The sequence below is a fragment of the Dipodomys ordii genome, unplaced genomic scaffold, assembly GCF_000151885.1.
Source record: "Dipodomys ordii isolate 6190 unplaced genomic scaffold, Dord_2.0 Scaffold36, whole genome shotgun sequence".
NCBI lineage: Eukaryota > Metazoa > Chordata > Mammalia > Rodentia > Heteromyidae > Dipodomys > Dipodomys ordii.
In genome coordinates, this window is record NW_012267252.1 from 4,001,513 (window position 1) to 4,015,542 (window position 14,030).

General features: G+C 45.1%; 1 protein-coding gene across 1 annotated transcript; it reads right to left on the bottom strand.

The window, feature by feature from the left end:
• Positions 1–2,197: 2,197 nt before the first annotated feature.
• LOC105986778 (acyl-CoA desaturase 1) lies at positions 2,198–12,470 on the bottom strand. The gene is made up of 6 exons (XM_013017877.1): positions 12,103–12,470; positions 11,133–11,415; positions 8,395–8,525; positions 6,898–7,103; positions 5,192–5,424; positions 2,198–2,649 (listed from the first exon to the last, which is right to left on the bottom strand). The coding sequence occupies exons 1-6, from the start codon at positions 12,124–12,126 to the stop codon at positions 2,450–2,452; spliced, it is 1,077 nt and encodes a 358-aa protein (XP_012873331.1). The 5' UTR covers positions 12,127–12,470; the 3' UTR covers positions 2,198–2,449.
• Positions 12,471–14,030: the final 1,560 nt, after the last annotated feature.

Below are 14,030 nucleotides of genomic sequence, written 5' to 3' on the forward strand. Positions count from 1 at the left end.
CCAGTCTTTGGTACTGACAACTGAGGTACAGGTACAGGAGAGGTCTGTGGTCTTCAAATTGATTTTTTCTTCCAGACTTTTGTATACTATTGACTGCCTTAAGCTGTATGATAAGAGACACCAGTTAGCTTGCTGAACATTCTTTTCAGTAAAGTTCATGATACTTCAGATCCTTTTTTTTTTTTTTTTAAACCAAAGCTTTATAGCACACTTGGGCTTCAGGAATTGGGACCTTTTGTTAAAGAGATTGGGACCTTGCCCTGGATTCAGGTGCTTCCCTTGGAAGGAAACCAACCAACTATCTTTTTTCTTTAGTGACTAGCTTGCTTACTGACACAACGCAAGCATCTGCATGGCTGTGTCTCATGAACTAGATTCTCTCTGCATTAGGAATCTAGAGAGTTTGCCAAACTTTTTGAAGTCATCAGTGTGGCAGAGGCACACAGAGTAGAGGTAGAGTATCTGGAGTCCATAGAAAAGTAGCAGTCAGTTCCACTTGCTAAAGAGACTCACCAGTTCTATACCCATTGGTTTGCAGCCGGAAGCTGCCTGAATAGACCTCACTACTCTGAATCCACAAAGGAAGCTGCCTGACCAGGGAAAGAAGGCAATGGGTAGGAGAAAAGAGAAAGATGGAGAAATTAAAAATCAGGACAGTAGAGTTTTCATTTCCCACACTAAACTATATCCACTCCCCTCTGCAGTACCACTCATAGGTTGGATGGTTTAGCCAAGTCATGAAGGAAAGGGAATGACACTGTTGGGGAAGAATCATTTTTAATCAATCTAAGGAAAAATTAAAGAGTAATGAATGGAGTTGATATTATGCATGTGTCCTCAGAGCCCTTCATTTGGAAATTTACTTCTTAGGAACTGCCTTTCAACTTCCCCATCGCCTGCCAAGCAATAGGAAGAGCAGGCTGAGTTGCCTGCTCACTATACTCCAAAGTGGAATATTTTCAGGCTTCGAGTAAAGACTTTATGTCTACCCATTGGTTTTTTGTTTATATTTGCCTTCACCTGCTGAAATCCCTTCCTCTCTTTTTTGGTGTAGAAATATAGAAAGGGAGGGGTGATGGGAAGGGGAAAGAAAGGAGGAGGCAACAATGCTTGATAAGAAGTGTACTCATTACCTTGTCCATGTAATTGTAACCCCTCTGTACGGTATTTTCATAAAAAACAAAACAAAACAAAAACAAAACATAGAAATACTATTACTATGAGAAGACTAGTAGCCTAGGGATGAAAGGCAGGAAAGATGATAATTAAATGAACAGCTCACAGAATATTCAAAATTCTACAAACTTCTGCGTTGTCCAATTGTGGACACACCCAACCTGAAGACTTCTTGTATCCAAGGAAAAAATCTGCTTGCTATTATCAAAAATCAAGAGCAGGTCATTGTTTACCAACTAAAAGCTGTCCTTTTATCTTAAATCATTGATTTGCTGTTTTTTCTTACTCTCACCAAGCTTTATGGCTCAGTCTGGAGAAAAAGAAAACCAGCTGTTTAGAGGGACTTGATGTCTTTGCTAGGTAGGTAACTGGGTCTAATCACCCCAAAAGTTTCATCTCTCTAAGGATGAGATCTTGTTATCTACGTCTTTAGAAGTGGTGCCTGGGGATTAGTGGTAAAGAGCTTGCCTAGCATGCACGAAGCCCTGGGTTCAATTCCTCAGTACCACATACACAGAAAAAGCTGGAAGTGGCATTGTGGCTCAAGTGGTAGAGTGCTAGCCTTGAGCACAGAGAGGCTCAGGCCCTGAGCTCAAGCCCCAAGACTGGAAAGAAAGAAAGAAAGAAAGAAAAAAGCTCGAATGCACTGTGACTCAAGTAGTAGGGTGCTAGCCTTGGGCAAAAGGAGCTCAGAAGCAGTGCCCAGGCCCCGAGTTCAAGCCCCAGGACTGGCAAAAAAGAAAAGAAAAGAAAGGAAAAGAGAAGAAAGGAAGGAAGAAAGTCAAACAAAGACTTATCTGGGACAAAGTTCAACATATCAGATACCACAAAAGTTGTCTAGGCTTTGGAAGGAAAACAGACTAATGATTGAACCGTAGTTTGCTTAGAGGACAATGAAGAAAGAAAGTTGTTAGAAATACATCAAAATGTACTGCAAATAGAAGGAATTAGTAGATCAGCTCAGCATCATAATGTGAAATTTGTTGGCTTTTGATATTTTTTATCATGTTCAAATTTATTCATTTTTAAAAATTCACAAATAAAATTGTATTCCTTTATCAGGTACAACATTTCTGAAAGTATGTGTTGTAGAATTGTTAACTCTAGCTAATTAAAATACATGTCACCTCAAAAAAATTATCAAAACTTTCCATTTAAAAAGAATAGTGTACCAGAACAGATTAAGGTCATCTTTAGTATCCTGGTAACATTACTCAGTAGTTAATTAAACTGCCCAGCTGGCTTTGGAATAGAAACCTGGACAATCCCAAACTCAGCTACTCTTATGGCTTCCATCTCCAGTTCTTTTAATCCTGGCCAAGACGGCAGCCTTGGATACCTTCTTCCGATCATAAGCCAGTCCAAGGGCAGCCATGCAATCGATGAAAAATGTGGTGAGGTTGATGTGCCAGCGGTACTCACTGGCAGAGTAATCATAGGGGAAGGTGTGGTGGTAATTGTGGAAGCCCTCACCTGGAAGAGAAGCAAAGAGAAATTAGGGAGCTTAGGGGATTGCTTTTTCCCATCTTTGTATAATACCTCTTGTCTAGTAAGTACCTCAGACCTCAGAGAAACCTGCTGTTACTGAGTACATGGCAAATCCAATGTCTTCTACACTGAAGTAAATAAGATTCTTTCAGAGGCATCTTAAGCAATGAACTGAAGGGTCCTGGTTATACAATACATGGCTTTGCAGAGGAAGTTTCTCTCAGAGGATAAGAGAGAAATTGATTCTGTTTGGAAGATTTTATACTAAAAAACACCAGAGCTTTAGGAAATACTTTTCATGTGCATTTGGATGAGAATGAGGTAGGAAGAAGGGGTTTCTAAAGAACTGTGGTTATGCTTTTTACGAAGTTGAGTAAGCAGCACACCTTCCTCATTGAAATGGTAGTCTCTGTAAGGCTGAGAGATACCAATGGAAAAGAGGGCAGTGGCCAAAAGTAAAAAAGGGCTAGAAGCCCGCTGAGGGTTGCAGTATCAGGCTCCTGAGCCTGTGCTGCGGTCCTGGCTGGTCAGTGTAGGAACCTTCTCAATAAAGTTGCTTCCTTATTAACAACAACAACAAAGAAAAGGGCTAGAATTCCCCCCTCAGGTTTAACCCTGGGATAGGAGAGGTGGTGACAAAATAAGACTCATAGAATTAGGCTGGATAGTTTGATAGACACAAGGACACAAATTCTGCATTCATCATAATTTCTGTAGAGGGTAAAGCATTTTCTAGTTTCTTGACGGCACGTCCTAAGTAAATTCTAGTACTAGTAATGATTCTTATAAATTCAGAGTAGGACCAACATAAATAACAAGAGGAGATCCTGATAACAAAATGACATCTGGTATTTCTCAAGGTGGTCCTCCCTCTGTACCCTGAATTGTGCATGCTTGAACTGAGCAAAGCAGTTGGAATAATGCCAAGAGTACTGACAAAAGTACTGCTAACTTCCCCACGGCTTTCATTTCACAGCCAGACTGAGTGAGCATTCACCAGGCCTATAGGTGTCTGATTTCAAATGAATTACATATACACACATAGACAAGGACAAGCAGGAGGCCAATGGGTAGCAACTAAGGCAGCAAAGACACCCCAGGAATGCTCCAGAGGAAGGTCAGCTTTGTTACAGAGACAATGAGTAAGTATGTGACTGTGGGAGAAGTCATTTAAGCAGCCAAAAGATTAGAATGTCTGGAAATAACTACAGAAGAGCAAAAAACATGAGGGGAGAACAGGTTTGCAGATGTGGTTATTCCTATTTTTTTTTAATCCTCATATTTGTATAGCAAGGTGGTTTATTTCAAACATAAAGAACATACAAAAGGGAGGAAGGTCCTTGAAAAGAGTGAGAAAAGCTGTGGAAGTCAAAGAAATAGAGGGAAAAAAGCTTTAAGGCATTAAAAAATGTGATTTAGGGAGCTGGGAATGTGGTATAGTAGTAGAGCATGCTTGAAGCCCTGGGTTCGATTCCTCAGCACCACAGAAAAACCTAGAAATGGCTCTGTGGCTCAAGTGGTAGAGTGCTAGCCTTGAACAAAAAAAAAGCTCAGGGACAGCATCCAGACCCTAAGTTCAAGCCCCAGGACTGGGAAAAAAAAATGACTTCAAGAAGTAGCACTGTGGCTCTAAGTGATAGAGCACTAGCCTTAAGCAGAAAAAAGTTGAAGGACAGTGCTCATTCCTAAGTTCAAGCCCTACAACTGACCAAAACAAAACAAAAAAGTGACCTGGATGAGGGCTGGGAAGGTGGCTCAGTGGTAGAGCACTTGCCTTGCATGCGTGAGGCCCTGGGTTCGATTCCTCAGCACCACATAAGCAGAAAAAAAAAAAGCTGGAAGTGGTGTTGTGGCTGCAGTGGTAGAGCACTAGCCTTGAGCTGAAGAGCTGAGGGACAGCACCCAGGCCCAGAGTTCAGGCCCCACGACCGGACCCCCCCCCAAAAAAAAAGTGATCCGGATGAGATTATGCAGAAAAAAATATATATTAATAGGAAGAAAATGAGTGTTATGTAATGACTGAGCACAGACCTGTGAACAGGGTGGTTGCTTAGGTGTCATTGAAAAAAATCAAAGTTCTGACAACTGATGTAAAGAAGCCACTAGGTTTGCACAGTGCAAACTAACTTGAAGCCTTAGTCCAAGTCTATATTCACTTGGAAGGACAGGGAGAAGCAGAAAACTTGGTAGAACCCAATTTTCTTTGACTTGGCAATAGGAACTGATTTTGTGGGGAAGTCAACATCACTTCACAGGGCAGAAACTTCTGTTATAAGTATCTTTGAAAGAACATTTGGAAACTTAAGTTGTTTCACAACTTAAAATGTAAAGTAGAATGATTTTTTACCCTTTCCACAAGACTTGATTCTCCTAAGTTTCCCAATATGTCACCACTTAGTTTTTCTTATAGAAAATCTGAGCTACACAATGCTTATAAAACCAGCCCATTCCAGTTCTTCTAGATTCTAGCCAAATACCCTTATCAGCAGACAAGTAGATGTGGTCTTGCTTTTCACTGCCAACTTACCCACAGCTCCCAGTGAAACCAAGATATTCTCTCGAGACTCAATGTTCTTGTCATATGGGCGGTATCCATAGAGGTGGGCAGCACTGTTCACCAGCCAGGTGGCATTGAGCACGACGGCATATCGCAGGAAAGTGCCAACAAACAAACTGTGTTTAAAAGTTTCACCCCAACAATACCAGGGCACCAGGGTGGGCAAGATGAAGCACATCAACAGGAGACCAGGCTTGTAGTACCTACATGAGAGACCACACACGTAGTTTTGGGAAAAGGACTCATACACATATCTGGATTGTCCAGTTTCACTGGACAGGGCTGTCTTTTTCCCTACAATATGCAATCACTGGGGGCAAAAGTCAGCAGGAGAGAATGCAGTCTCTTGAGCAGTTATTTAGATGAGTCAGTGTAGATGTGTTAAAAGGAAGCATGTGCAGTAGCCTTTACCAGATATGTCTCTGTCCTTATGTAAGCCCTTGTTCTTCTCTTCATTTTCATATAGACCAGGCCGTCCACATTCCAGAGAAATTGGTTAGCAGTCACAGCTTCAGCTTTGATGTTACTGATATTCCTTGCAGCCAATTACTTCTCATTCCTGTCACTGCTACCTTGTATTTCTAACTTGCATCCCTGCCTATGACCTTTTGGCTCAATGATACTTATCACCTACATTTCTTTTTCCCTGTTTTAATTTTATTGTCAAGATGATGTACAAAGGGGTTACGGTTATGTAAGTAAGGTAGTGGGCACATTTCCTTTATTTTGGGGGGGGTCCAGTCGTGGTGTCTGAACTCTGGGCCTAGGCGCTGTCCCTTAGCTCTTCAGCTCAAGGCTAGCACTCTACCATTTGAGCCACAGCACCACTTCAGGCTATTTTTTTCTTTCTGCTTATGTGGTGCTGAGGAATCAAACTCAGGGCCTCATGCATGCAAGGCAAGCGCTCTACCACTGAGCCACCTTCCCAGGCCTAGTGGGTACATTTCTTGCCTAACTTGTTAGCTCCTCCCAGTTATCACCTATGTTTTTAACTTGTATCCTTGCCTCTCACCTTTTGGCTCAAGGATACCTGTCCTAATAGTTATCTCTCTACAGCATACCTGACTGTGACACATGGTGCTGGAGAATCCTTTAGTGGGTTCCTATGCCAAATGAACTAATCCTAGGTCTGTGCCTGGGACCCCACAGGAAGGGCATCAGATTGTTATTGGAGTCCTTCCTCCTGTCACATGCCTCAAGCAGAGAGACTATGGTTCAGAAACATGTTTGAAGTTTAGTTTACTCTGTTTTACCCATCTCTGCTCACCCAAACTTGGAACAGGCTCTATTTCTGAGTGGCTGCTGATGCTTCTTTGCAAATAAATCCCTCCTTTAGGTTCCCATTAACCCATCTCATGGTGTATAAGCAGTAGAATACTGCTTTGCTTCATGGTCAGTTGGGTATTTACATTATCCCTCCAACCCCCTCTAAGCTAAAAATTCCATTAAAGGCAAGGACTGGCTGAATTCATTTTTCAATTATGAATATCCTAGGTTGGTAAACATTTGTGGCATTTAATTGCTTTTAATAAGATAGCTTATATAGGAAGTAACATTTGAATTTTGTTTAATGCTTTGAACTTACAAAGATACCACTTAGCTATTATTTTATAAGTTCTAAGAGGAGAAAGTAGAGCCCAAACCCCACATTCCCAGAACCATCGTCCTTCACTCACCTCCTCTGGAACATCACCAGTTTCTCAGCTTTGAGGTCAGACATATCCAGCAAACCACCCTTCTCTTTGACAGCTGGGTGTTTGCGCACAAGCAGCCAACCCACGTGAGAGAAGAAAAAGCCACGGCGAGAATTGTGAGGATCAGCATGAGTCTCTGAGAACTTGTGGTGGGCGCGGTGATCTCGGGCCCATTCATACACGTCATTCTGGATGGGACAGAAGGGAAAACTAGACCTTAGAGATGCCCACTAGAGAGGATTGGAGTGTCCAGATGTCTGCAAGGGCCCAGAGCTCTCAGCCCAACTTCACAGTCCTCAAGTTTTTAGCTACAAAAGAGGTTTAGGGGGCTGCTCTCTCATGAGCACTTTTCCTGATGCTTATGTAGAAAGTCAACTTCTAATCCCAGAGCACAGGTATAGAACTACTATTCTTGGTTATATATATGGTAGGGAGAAAGTCACAGCACTCAGGGAATATCATTAGTAAAGAACAAGACAAGCTTCAAGCAAGGAATGTGAGATAGGATCCTTATGGAGTGCCCAGTCCTTGGACAAAAAGAATATGAGGCAGCAAAATCCTAGGGTGCTATTCTATGGATAAAGGTGCAGCAAGCTCTATCCTAATGCCTTCACAAGTAGTAGCTTGCCAACCAAATACCAAGGCTCTCTGTATTTGTCTGGGATTCTGTCTAGCATTACAGTAATGTACCTATGTCTCTTCTTTCCCTCTGCCTCACAAGGACCTTATGGGCCTCAAGGAACAAGTAGCCAGAGTAGAGATGATCACACACATGTGCTAAGAACCTCAGATAGTAACAAGAAACAGGGAACGTAAGTTGGTTTACTATTTCCCTCTTGCTCCAAGCTGAAGCCTCATGTGACAAGCATGACAGTCCCCTATCCCCAATTCCTGTCAGCATGTTATATACCATTCTATGGTTGACTTAGCCAGAACAGGCAACTCCAGACTGGATAAGGGATGTCCATCCAACCTTTTTGTGGTTTGCTTCCCTCATATGTAAAAGGGGGCTAATTACAGCACCTAAGATGGTTGTGAGGATTAACGAGTTAATCTATGTCAACCACTTAGCACAGTACCCAGGACATAGCCAGCGGTATGCAAATATGTTATTATCAATAGACTTCCTGAGTCTGTCCCACATCACATTCCATCCTTAAGATCTTAGAAATTCTTAAAAAGTTACTTCAAAGCATGAGTTTAATGTCCACTGTCCATCCAGGAAACCAGTCACCCCCTTGTGTATGTGCTATGTCCCATTAGGTTAAAGGACCACAGACTGTATGGTAACTGGGACCTTGGGATCACAAATAACCCTATGCTTTGTAAGCTATTCTTATTTACTGTTTCCCTTCTCAATGACTATGAAGTATCCCAGGCTTGATGGACACCAATACTTTGAAACTAGAAAGGTTGCTCTGCTGAGGCTCCTCTCTGGATGCCAATGCCATCCATCATAGAATAGAGACAGCTGCTCACCTGGAATGCCATGGTGTTGGCAATGATGAGGAAGAGCCTCAGAGGCAGCCGTGCTTTGTAGGTCCGGTGGCTCCACAGGCGATGAGCCCCTGCTGTGATGCCCAGGGCACTGTATACATAGCAAAGATATGCTGCAGGAGAAGACAAAGGGGGAGTCAAAGGCAAGTTCCACCAGGGGAAACATGTCACAGACACTCTCCTGATACCATAGTGTCCAGAGTCACAATAGAAAAACTGGAACCAGCCGGGCACTGGTGGCTCATGCCTATAATCCTAGCTACTCAGGAGGCTGAGATCTGAAGAGCACGGTTCAAAGCCAGCCGGGGGAGGAAACTCTGAGACTCTTATCTCCAATAAACCAGAAAACGGGAAGTGGTGCCAAGTGGTAGAGCACTCCCTTTGAGCTGAAGAGCCGAGGGACGTACCTAGGCTGAGTTCAAGCCCCATGACTGACCAAAAAAAAAAAAAAAAAAGAAAGAAAAAGAACCACAGAAGCTAGGTTTTTCTGTCAATAAGGAGTTTCTGATCTAGCTCTACTATCCACTACCCATGATTTGTGCTCAGTTCTTATTGTCTCTCCTTTGCCCCATCCTTTTGTTAGCCCAGTCAATACTAATTCTAAACAAATGTTGGGAGGTACTCAACATTGACAGCTGAGTATTATCTTGCAACATGCCTGCAGGCATAGTAGCTGCCAGAACCTGAGATGTAAGATGGAAAAGGTACTACAAATAGACTTTACTTTCTGATTGGCAGCTCTAGGAGGCAGGAGCCCAGGCCTTTGCAGAAAGTTACCCCCCCCCAAAAAAAATACAAAGTCTCACTTTAGGAGCAGCTTGAAACAATGGCTCCTCAGTGCTTACAGATTTTAGTTCCATAAGCAATACCATGCATTGTAACTATTTGTCCTATGTTCTGCTGAACCAAGATAAAAGTTTCCAAATAGTCTCCTTCCCTTCCTCCTACACATTATCCTGTTCTTTCTTTACTATCACCAGGGGAGTCAGAGTCCACATCTGCCCCAGCAAAGTTTTGGCTATATTTTCTCTGAGCTGGGACTGAATCCCAAGGTGATTTGCTGCCTTTGGCCATGTGGTGAGTGAAGTTTTCTTCCCACATGTAGTATTTGGTGGCACCTAAACATGGAGCACAGCGGAGCCACAGTCCTTCAGTCAGAGAAAGGAAGGAATTTTGCTTCAAGTAAAGGAGAAGCTCTTAGTTGAGAATCATGGAAAAACCACACATTTGTTTCACATTTTAATTGGCTCTGGTATATTGGCTTCTAAAACACACTTGATCCCATATTTTTTTTTCCCCTGTTGGTTCTGGGATTTGAACTCAGGACTACTCCCTGCCCCTTAGTTTTTTGTTTTGCCTAAGGCTGGCTGGCGCTATACCACTTGAGCCACACCTTCAATTTGGACCTTTTGCTGGTTAACTAGAGAGAAGAGTCTCTAGGATTTGTCTTCTGGGGCTGGAAGATAGGATTACAGGTATGAGCCACCATCACAGGCTTTTTTGTTTTTTGCCAGTCCTGAGGCTTGAACTCAGGGCTGGGCACTGTCCTTGAGCTTCTTTTGCTCAAGGATAGCACTCTTCCACTTGAGTCATCCTGGCTTCCGGCTTTTTCTGTTAATGTGGTACTGAGGAATGGAACCCCAGGCCTCATGCATGCTAGGCAAGCACTCTTATCACTAAGCCACATTTCTAGCTCCCATCACAGGCTTTTTGATCCCTTAATGTGATGAAGATTTGTTCTACCCACACCTCTTAGTTTATCAAAGGGAAGGCTCGAATCACTTAAACTCATCTCCTTCCACTTCCCAGTGGAAGGACAGTTACTGTCAACACTATTTTTAGCAACATACTATAACTTTGTCCTAAGAAGTAGGTAGGATGGGTTTTGTACCCAGCCCTGTCATAGGGCTCTTCTAGAGTCAGTAAGACCCAGAAAGCACTGTAAATAGCCACGTCAAGAGGAAGAGGAATGCTGGGAGTAACACATAACTAGCATAAGGAACATCATCTTCCTAATTCTGACAAGTGTCCCCACTTGGTACTTGGAAAAGACTTCCAAGACAAATCTGGAGGGAGCAGAACTCTCAGATCAGCCCTTCTGCACTAGTACCTTCCAAAAGACAGAGGAAAAGAGCCCATATTTGAAACTGCTCCAGAAAACTTCCATTTGTAGACCCACTTGGGCTAGTAGAGCCATACATCTGCACCCTTGGGCTAAACAGGACCCTTGTTCATCTTCCTCCAGGTAGTTCTGGCCAGAAGGTCAGATCCCAAAAGTTTTATGGACTACCCTTTACTATTCTTCCCTTTTCAGTCAACACTCTTCCTGAGCCTTATTTCTTCCCTTTTTATTTGGGGGGGGGTAAAGGGTAAGGGAAGTGGGCAAGATCCTGCTATGTACCCCACATTGATCTTGAGCAGGTTATGTAGCCTTGATATTCCTCTTCCTCCTCTTTCTTGAGACTACAGGCATGCTTCTTTATATCCAGTCCCCTTGCTGTTATCTGACTGGGCTCCATGTAGTTTATGAAGCCCCAGCTCTGGCATGGGTTCCCATGTGAAGGGACCCCCACAACTGAATCATAATCCCACTAAACTCTTTACTTAATCCTGTCAAGAGAACTTGGTCAAATAGAGGACACTGCCCTGTGTGGGACCACACCTCATTAAAGAGCAGGGAAAAACCTGGGCACTGGTTCACGATGAAGGAAGCTGCTTACCCCAGAGCCAGGTGTAGGCCTTGCAGCCAGGAACCAGGGTGATCCCATACAGGGCTCCCAGGTGCAGCAGAGCCATGAGGATGATGTTTCTCCACACATACTCAAGCTTCGGTGCGGGGCCCACCTCATCCTGGTAGGTGGGGTCATGGATGTCCTCTTTCATTTCAGGGCGGATGTCATCTCCCAAGTCCCGGAGAGTCTTTTCGAAGTTTTGTTTTCCATTCTTCAGGCCCCCAGATGGAGGCGCTGTGATGGTAGTGGTGGTGGTGTAGGAGCTGGAGATCTGTAAGGAAAAGGAGTGCAGAATTAGGAAGGCAGAAGGGGGTACTTCCTTCTGTACTGCCACGGGGGGAAGGATACACAGTAAAGCCACAGATTCTCCCAGTGTACTTAGAAATGGAACAGGAGAATGCTGGGGGCTGGTAGCTCACACTTGTAATCCTAGCTGCTCGGGAGGCTGAGATCTGAGGATTACAGTTGGAAGCCAGCCTGGTCAGTGAAGTCAGACTCTCATCTCCAATTAACCAGCAAAAAGCCAGAAGTGGAGCAGTGGCGCTAGCCCTGAGAAGGGGGAGGGGAAAGAGTTTAGGGACAGCACCCACGGCTTGAGTTCAAGTCCCAGGACTGGCAAACACCAAACAAAACAAAACACGGAAAATTTCCAGAAAACTAGGAGGAGATTTTTGGCAAAACTCAACATAAAACTCGCCCTCCTAGCATTACACAAAGGACCCCCCCACGTAGGCACAAAGGTTCCTCACGCCTGGGTCTCTCACTTTGTTCAAAGCTCAACAAAAATTGGGGAGATACCAGCCTAAAGTACAGCCGCCTCCCCCGAGCGAGGGCCGTACAATGCGAGCGAAGACGACCAAGTTAGCTCGGAGGTTAGAATTCTCTCCCCATACGAGCAGCCAGCCTAGCGCCCAGCCCCCGTCCGGACGCGGCGGGCCCCGCGATTCTGGAAGCTCACCTCTTGCAGCATGTGCGCCGGCATCCTGGCTCTCCGCGGCGGCGATCGCGCTCCCAGGCCGAGACGGAAGGGGGATCTCGGAGCCCGCGGCTACCAGGCGATCGCTGGAGCTGCGCCCCGAGCCCTTCTCGGAGAGGTGTGCAGAGTGCTTCTGCCGTGCTCGGATCTCCCGGGGCTGAGATCTTTAAAGGGTAGAGCTGGTAAGGGGTGGATGCGTCCCGTATTTCCTCAGGCTCTTTTTATCCGTTGCCAGTAGGGTACAAAGTGCACAAGGCTCAGGCAGCCCCGCGTGGAGGTGAGGGCGGGAGATGGGAGGGGACAGAAAACTGAGACGAGAGCCACCCGGCCGGGATGCTGCAAACACCAAAACCGCGCTGCTCCAGCCCTGGCCTCTGGGGAAATGCTAATAAGGCTCCTGTAAACTCTGTCTTGTCATTGGCCAAAGGGAATTTGGTGCCACCTCGTCTTGCCGTTGCCATTGGCTCGGAGCAATCTGCTGTTCCCTCAGCCGCCAGCTCCTTGCTCCCCTCCCCTCCTTTTCTCCTTCTTGGCTTTTCTTCCTTGGGCCGGTGTACCTTACCACTCATCCCCCGGTTCGATGGCGCTCGAGAGGTTTCTCTCAGGAAGACGCAAAGGACTTTGTTTGCCGGTAGAGGTTGGGTGAATGTCCGGGAATTGCACCCTGACGCACAGTGAATGATTGGACACGGGCAAAATTGTCCAGGGAACAGTAAGGAAGCCTCGCAGGCGAACATCACTGCCAACTGCACTGTCTTCCCACTCCCCCAGACACTGGTTAACTAGGAGGGTGAATGCAGCTTCCTTCCCTCCCGAAGAGTAACTTGGGTTCTGCCCCGCCCACTAGCACTGGGATGCTAACCAAAAGTGGCGGGGTTCTGCCCGCCAGGTCAGTTTCACTGATCAGCGTGCCTTTACGAAGACAACAACTCTCAGTCACTGGGCAGGCTCTGCAGCGATGGCATCCATTAGAAGCCAGGGAGCAATTTCATCCTGGTGCACTCACCTTTAGAACCTGTACCCGAGGCTTGGGAGAGTCTGATCCTTTGGTTGGAATTTGGGGATCTTCTACAAATAATAAAACTGGAAGCACAGACAAGTGTTTGCACCCAACAACAGGCAAAGATTAGCATGTGAAATAAAAATAGCAAGCCCGTAGTGAGGGATCCCTCCAGGCCACCACTGTGAACATGTGAAGTGAGTACTTCATTGCTTTTTTTTTTCTTTTGTGCCAATCCTGGGGCTTGAACTCAGGGTCTGGGCACTGTCCCCACGCTTCTTTTTGCTCAAGCCTAGTGCTCTACCCCTTGAGCCACAGGGCCACTTTTGGCTTTTTCTGTTTATGTGGTAGTGAGGAATCAAACCCAGGGCTTCATGCATGTTACTCTGCCACTAAGCCACATTTCCAGCCCCCTTGAGCTTTTATTCAAGGCCAAGTGCTCTACCACTTGAGCCACAGTTCTACTTCCACTTAGGGATGCTTTTGTGGTTTAGTGGAGGTCAGTCTCTTGTATTTCCTGCCCAGGTTGGCTTCGAACTATGATCCTCAGATCTCAGCCTCCTGAGTAACTAGGATTTACAGGCATGAGCCACCAGTGACTTTGCTTTATTTTAAAGAGAGGTGATATATGGGAGAGATAAATAATTTGGTCATGGTCACAACAGCTGGTGGAACTATGCATTGGTCCCAGAAATTGGAAGCTGGAGCCAGGTACCAGTGGCTCATGCCTATAATTCTAACTACTCAGGAGGCTGAAACCTGGAGGATCACAAATCTCCATCTCCAATTAGCCAGCAAAATGCAGGAGTGGAGGTATGGCTCAAGTGGCAGAGCCATCAGTCATGAGCAAGAGTTAGCTATAGAGTTAGCTGAGCCAGAGTTAGCTATATGACCTAATTCCAAACCTGGT